We start from the raw sequence: 5,158 nt of genomic DNA on the forward strand, positions 1-5,158 counted from the left end.
TAAAATCTTTCAAATGTTGAGAAATTTTTTTTTTAATGAATTTAATACAGAATGAAGTAGAAAGTATCACGCTGTAATCTCTTTATTGTAGATATAAACAATTTATAGAAATATCTAAAAAAATTAGCACTAATTGATTTTTAACAGATTGTGGCTACCCTGTAGTAAGAGTTATCAACAAGCAAATATAACTGAAGTTATCATTAAAATATATGATAAAACATTTACCTTAAGTTTCGTTTATATCAGTGGCTAATTACGACTAAAGAGAAAATTTCATTTTTTGAAATGTCTCTTCCAAACAAATTATTTGAAATTTTTGAACGATTTTTAAGATCGAAGGCCGAATGCCCTTAAAGGTTCAAATTTCAAGATGAACAACTGGGGGAATTTGAAGATATAAGAGAAGCACAGTGTTCACTTTATTATTATAGGTTTATATACTTTTTAGAACAAAAAGCAAAATTAATGCTTCCACCCCAAAAAAAAAGATATATAAACTTGAAAAAAAAACGTGAAAAACTTTTACACTTATTTGCTCTCGGCTTAAATAAAAACATAAATTTTTTAATCTAGGCATGCATCGAGTATTGTAAATTGGAAAAGCTGAAATCACGTGCATGTATTGATGAACATATATGGTATGCTCCTCACATGGAGATACTATGTGGCAAAAGTAAGTTAGAACTTATAAATATTTCACACCATAATCGTATTTTTAAAGTATTGTTATTAATTAATAAAATAAACAACTATTTATATTCATTTTTGAAGCAAAAAAAGTATTTTTCTATGGCAGCAGGTTTATCATAATTGTCAAGAAAGTTGCACAGTGCGCCGGAATAAACTAACCACCCTGAATAACTTTTGATCTAATGATCGGATCTATTCAAATTCTAGAACTCATTCTTCATGGTTCGAAGGGATGACCTCAAATATGCGAATATTGAACATATTTCCCAAATTGCAGCTAATCCTTTTATTTTGGGAATTAAAAATCCAAATACATTGAAAAATTATATGTTCATTCAGAGGAAGTACGTTTTTGTGTCTGATTTCTTAACTTAAGTTATTGTTTGTTCCAATTCATTAGCATATTTGAGATCATCTCTCCAAACCATCAAGAATGAATCCTAGAACGTGAAGATCCGATTATTAGATCAAAAGTTAATCTGGATGATCCATTTTTTTATTTTGCGCGCTGTACATATGTTTTCGAGAAACATTTAAAAAAATGGTTCATTATATGAAGAAAAAAGCATTTCATTTTAAAATAAAAAAAATATTATTTATTTTGTTTTTTAAGAATTTTATCGTCAAGTTATTTTGCTATGGTTTATTATAATTTTCTAAAGGAGTTATTGACTTAAGAATATACGGCTGCATTAAGAATATAATATTTCAAATACTTAAAGGAAATTACTGATATTTTCATTAGGTTAACATCATTTTTATGAAATAAAATGTCAAATTAAGATGAACCAATGTGAATAAATTACATAGGAAGTTATTTATACAAAAATATTCTCATTGACCATTTAGTCCCGTCTTATACCTCGCCATCCAATGAGTTCACCCGGATTCGATTCCAGCGATGGCTGATCGATACGAATTCCACACATTGCTTGATCAGCCACACTACTGACGGAAACTGTCAGCAGTGGTAGACAGATCATGGGTTAGAGTCCCTTTGCCATCAGGTTGACAGTGTTAGGTTTTTTTTGGTTTCCCTCTCTATGTAACGCTAATGCAGATTAGTTCCTTTAAAACGTCCTCCACGAAGGCAGATTTCTTCCAATACTTGATCCAGGAGTTCTCTTGTCTGCTGGATGGGGTTCAAGATTACAAAGCTACGGAGTTGAACATTAGTAGTCGTAAACCTAAAAATAGGTCGGCAGTCCAACGATGGTAATGAAATAAAATAAAATATAGTTTAGGTAAAACTGAAAAGGTTGAAGCAGGAAATGCCGTATTATTCAATCTACGGCCAAGACCTGTAATTTGCGTCTTCTACATTTACAGACCATTGAAAAAAAAATAAAAGCAGTCATCTCTTTAAGGAGAGAAGCTCCGTGCATGGGCCAACAAAAACGAAAAATCCAATTATTTAGTTGTCAGAACATTGTGAAATATTTAGGACAACCCTTCCAGCGTGCATTCCGCAGCCAGTACGTTGTGACATTTTTCTTATTTTACCGCGTTTCCCCTCTGTGCAGTTTATGTTTATTACATCGTTATGCTAAACTGATCCGTGTTGAGGTCTTCTCTCATCTAGTAGGTGTTTATTCGTGTCGGATGTTGACGTAAAGGAATCAGTCACAGACATTTTAAAGCGGTATTTCGAGCAAAGAGTTTGATAAGAGCCGTGGTGGCTCAGGGGATAGAGCGTTCGCCTCCCAATGAGGTGAACCGGGTTCGAATCCTACCGATAGCTGGACGATACGATTTCCGCACCCAGTTTGCACTGTTCACAGTGCTCACGTAAACTATCCTCAGTTTCGGACGGATAATGAAACTCTACGAGTACAAAATTTCTCCCAATACTTGATGCAGGTGTTCCCTTGTCTTCTGAATTAAATTAAAAATTTCAAGGCAGCGGAATTAAACATTAGTAGTCTTAAATCCGAAAAATTGGGTCGGCTGTTCAGCGACGATTATGAAATAAAAAGATTTTGATGGGAAGGGAATTCTTCGGGTAAAACAAACTCTGCATTTGTCCTAGGGCAACTGTTTTTTTTTTTCGTCCCCTTTTCATTAATTCCAGTCTTGAAAATTAATAAATATTTATTAACCTGCAAAAAATTGAAAGTTATAATTACAAACAACTACCTAAATAAATAATTTTACGTTTTTGTTTTAAAAGCAGTATAAATAAGATTTCGATTATAGTGTTTTCTTATTTTAAACAGTTGTTGGAAGACACACTTCAACTTATGAAATAATTAAAGATTGTATCAGGAAATGCAAACCAGCATGCCGGTAAGTTTTAAAATGAATGTTGATTCAATGGACGTTATTTTGTTATTTCTTTAAGTGGACCACTTCAGGTTTTTCAAGGGAAAGTCAGATTCTTCAATTTTTACTGCAACATTTTATAAACATTTTTAATTTTGGCCTCTTAAATATTTAAAATGTTTGAAAGCGTTTCCAAAAATATTTGAGCACTCTTTTATATTGTTATCTAATACTTTTATCAATCTTTCTCCAAAATTGTCAATTTCTATATATTATGAAAGTAATCCTAGTGCTTATTCCAATTTCTTAAAGTGTACTTGTATGGTATCAATCTATTTTAAAATAAAAATAGAAAGGATCTTCTTCAAAATTGGAAAAAAATACTTATTATTGTAAAAACATATAAAGATTCAGTGTATTTTTCAATTTCTTTAGGAAACAAAATTCACAAGTTTCACACTTTTTGATATAATCGATAAAGGTTTAATTTGGAATTATTTTCGTTAGGTTTTACACCTTAATTACTTTATTTCACAAAATATTACGTTATCTTTCTCTGAAAGAACCAGTATCTGCAATAAATGTGAAAACAGCACCCTATTATAAAAAGAAGCACGAAATTTTCGTATAATCATATAATAATAGTAATTTCGAATTTTTAAAATTACTGTTCGAGTAAATAAATCATGAAAGCTAACTCTTCAGATAAATTTAGCAAAATAATTCAATTTTGGTCTGAGGGGTTATATATAGTGCACATAAATTGGTAACCCATTCACATTCTATGATTCAACCTTTAACGTTCGAGAGGGTGATCTCAATTATGCTGATAGTTAATACAGACGATAATTTAAGTTACAAGATAATACACAGAAACGTACTTTCTCTGAATAAACTTCCCTTTTTTGGCAAATTCGGATTTCTGACCTTTGAAATATAAGGGTTGGATGTAAATTGGAAAATATAGTTCCAATAGTTTTGTGAGAGCGGTCCAAAGTTTGGATTCCTTATTGGTAATGTTCCTTTTTGAGAATTTTGCCATATCTAGTGAATATTTTAAGTGAATTGAAAAAATTTTGCACGCTATATTTTTTATATATATTTATCCAAAGATAATTCCATAAAACACAGAGATGATTTGGAAAGCAGTCCAAATTATGGACTGCTCTCTTGACTGATTGAATCCTCCCTTAATATTGAGTCACATGTTAGTTTCCTATATAAAATTAACTTTTATTTACTTGTTTTTGTTTTAACATGCTGATTGTTAAGGGAGCAGACGTATGAAGTTACATATGATGAAATAGAATTCTCAGTTCGCCTGGTAAATATATTTAATATGCATATTTTATACTGTAAATACATTTTTTATTGCACTGTATCAATTTCAGATTAAAATTTCACTTGCATATTTTCAAAGACTGGATATAACTTGAAACTAAATTCTAAATTTTTATTGGTTTGTTCCAGTTATTGATCGCATTGAAAATTAACGAAAGTTAATACTAAATGAAATAAAACTATTCTAGACAATTTGAAAATAATTTTATTGATGACTCCATTTCACAGTAATTGGAATAAAACATTTAAGAGAAGACAGGTTTTAAGAGAACTTTAAGCGAATATTCTCTTAACATTCGGGAAAGCATTTAGGAATTAAAACTTCTAACGGATTTGTAGACTATGTTTTCTTTTCCTTATTAACACAATAAGAAACCAAATTAATAAAATTGTTGGAATGTGTGGAGCATTTTAAATTCACAGGAATGGGGAAAATGAGCATCTGAAATCCTTAACGCTAGACAGACGGGTGGGGCCAAATTAGTCCCTCTTGAATTTTATTAATTAAAAACTCATAAAAGGATTTACTGAAAGTGTTGAGCGTTTCTGACTCTTTATAATTTAATCTAGTTTAAGCGTCTATTTGAAAATTCATAAGTTATCCTTATAGCAACGTATATATTATAGAATCTTATGCCTAGAATGAGGGGTAGGGGTTTGATAAGCCCAATAGGTATTTGGCAGGTATCTGTTAACCCAAGGTAGTTTTGGGTATTAGGTACCCTTTGCTATAAATAAGATATCCCAAATTCATTAAAAAAACAAGTTCATTTCAACATATCTATAACTATTATTTATGGAAAAGAAAGAAAATCAGTTATCTACAAAATTAAAGAATACACTTAAAATTTAAACAGCCGCT

General features: G+C 30.7%; 1 protein-coding gene across 1 annotated transcript in view; it reads left to right on the plus strand.

The window, feature by feature from the left end:
- LOC122272258 (uncharacterized) overlaps positions 1-5,158 on the plus strand; it is a 29,926-nt gene that overhangs the window by 20,146 nt on the left and 4,622 nt on the right. The window contains exons 10-12 of the mRNA XM_071185328.1: positions 577-676; positions 2,910-2,979; positions 4,228-4,279. Of these exons, the coding sequence (XP_071041429.1) occupies positions 577-676; positions 2,910-2,979; positions 4,228-4,279 (222 nt within the window). The remainder of the gene's footprint in view (positions 1-576; positions 677-2,909; positions 2,980-4,227; positions 4,280-5,158) is intronic.

Source organism: Parasteatoda tepidariorum, chromosome 9 (assembly GCF_043381705.1).
Source record: "Parasteatoda tepidariorum isolate YZ-2023 chromosome 9, CAS_Ptep_4.0, whole genome shotgun sequence".
Lineage (NCBI taxonomy): Eukaryota > Metazoa > Arthropoda > Arachnida > Araneae > Theridiidae > Parasteatoda > Parasteatoda tepidariorum.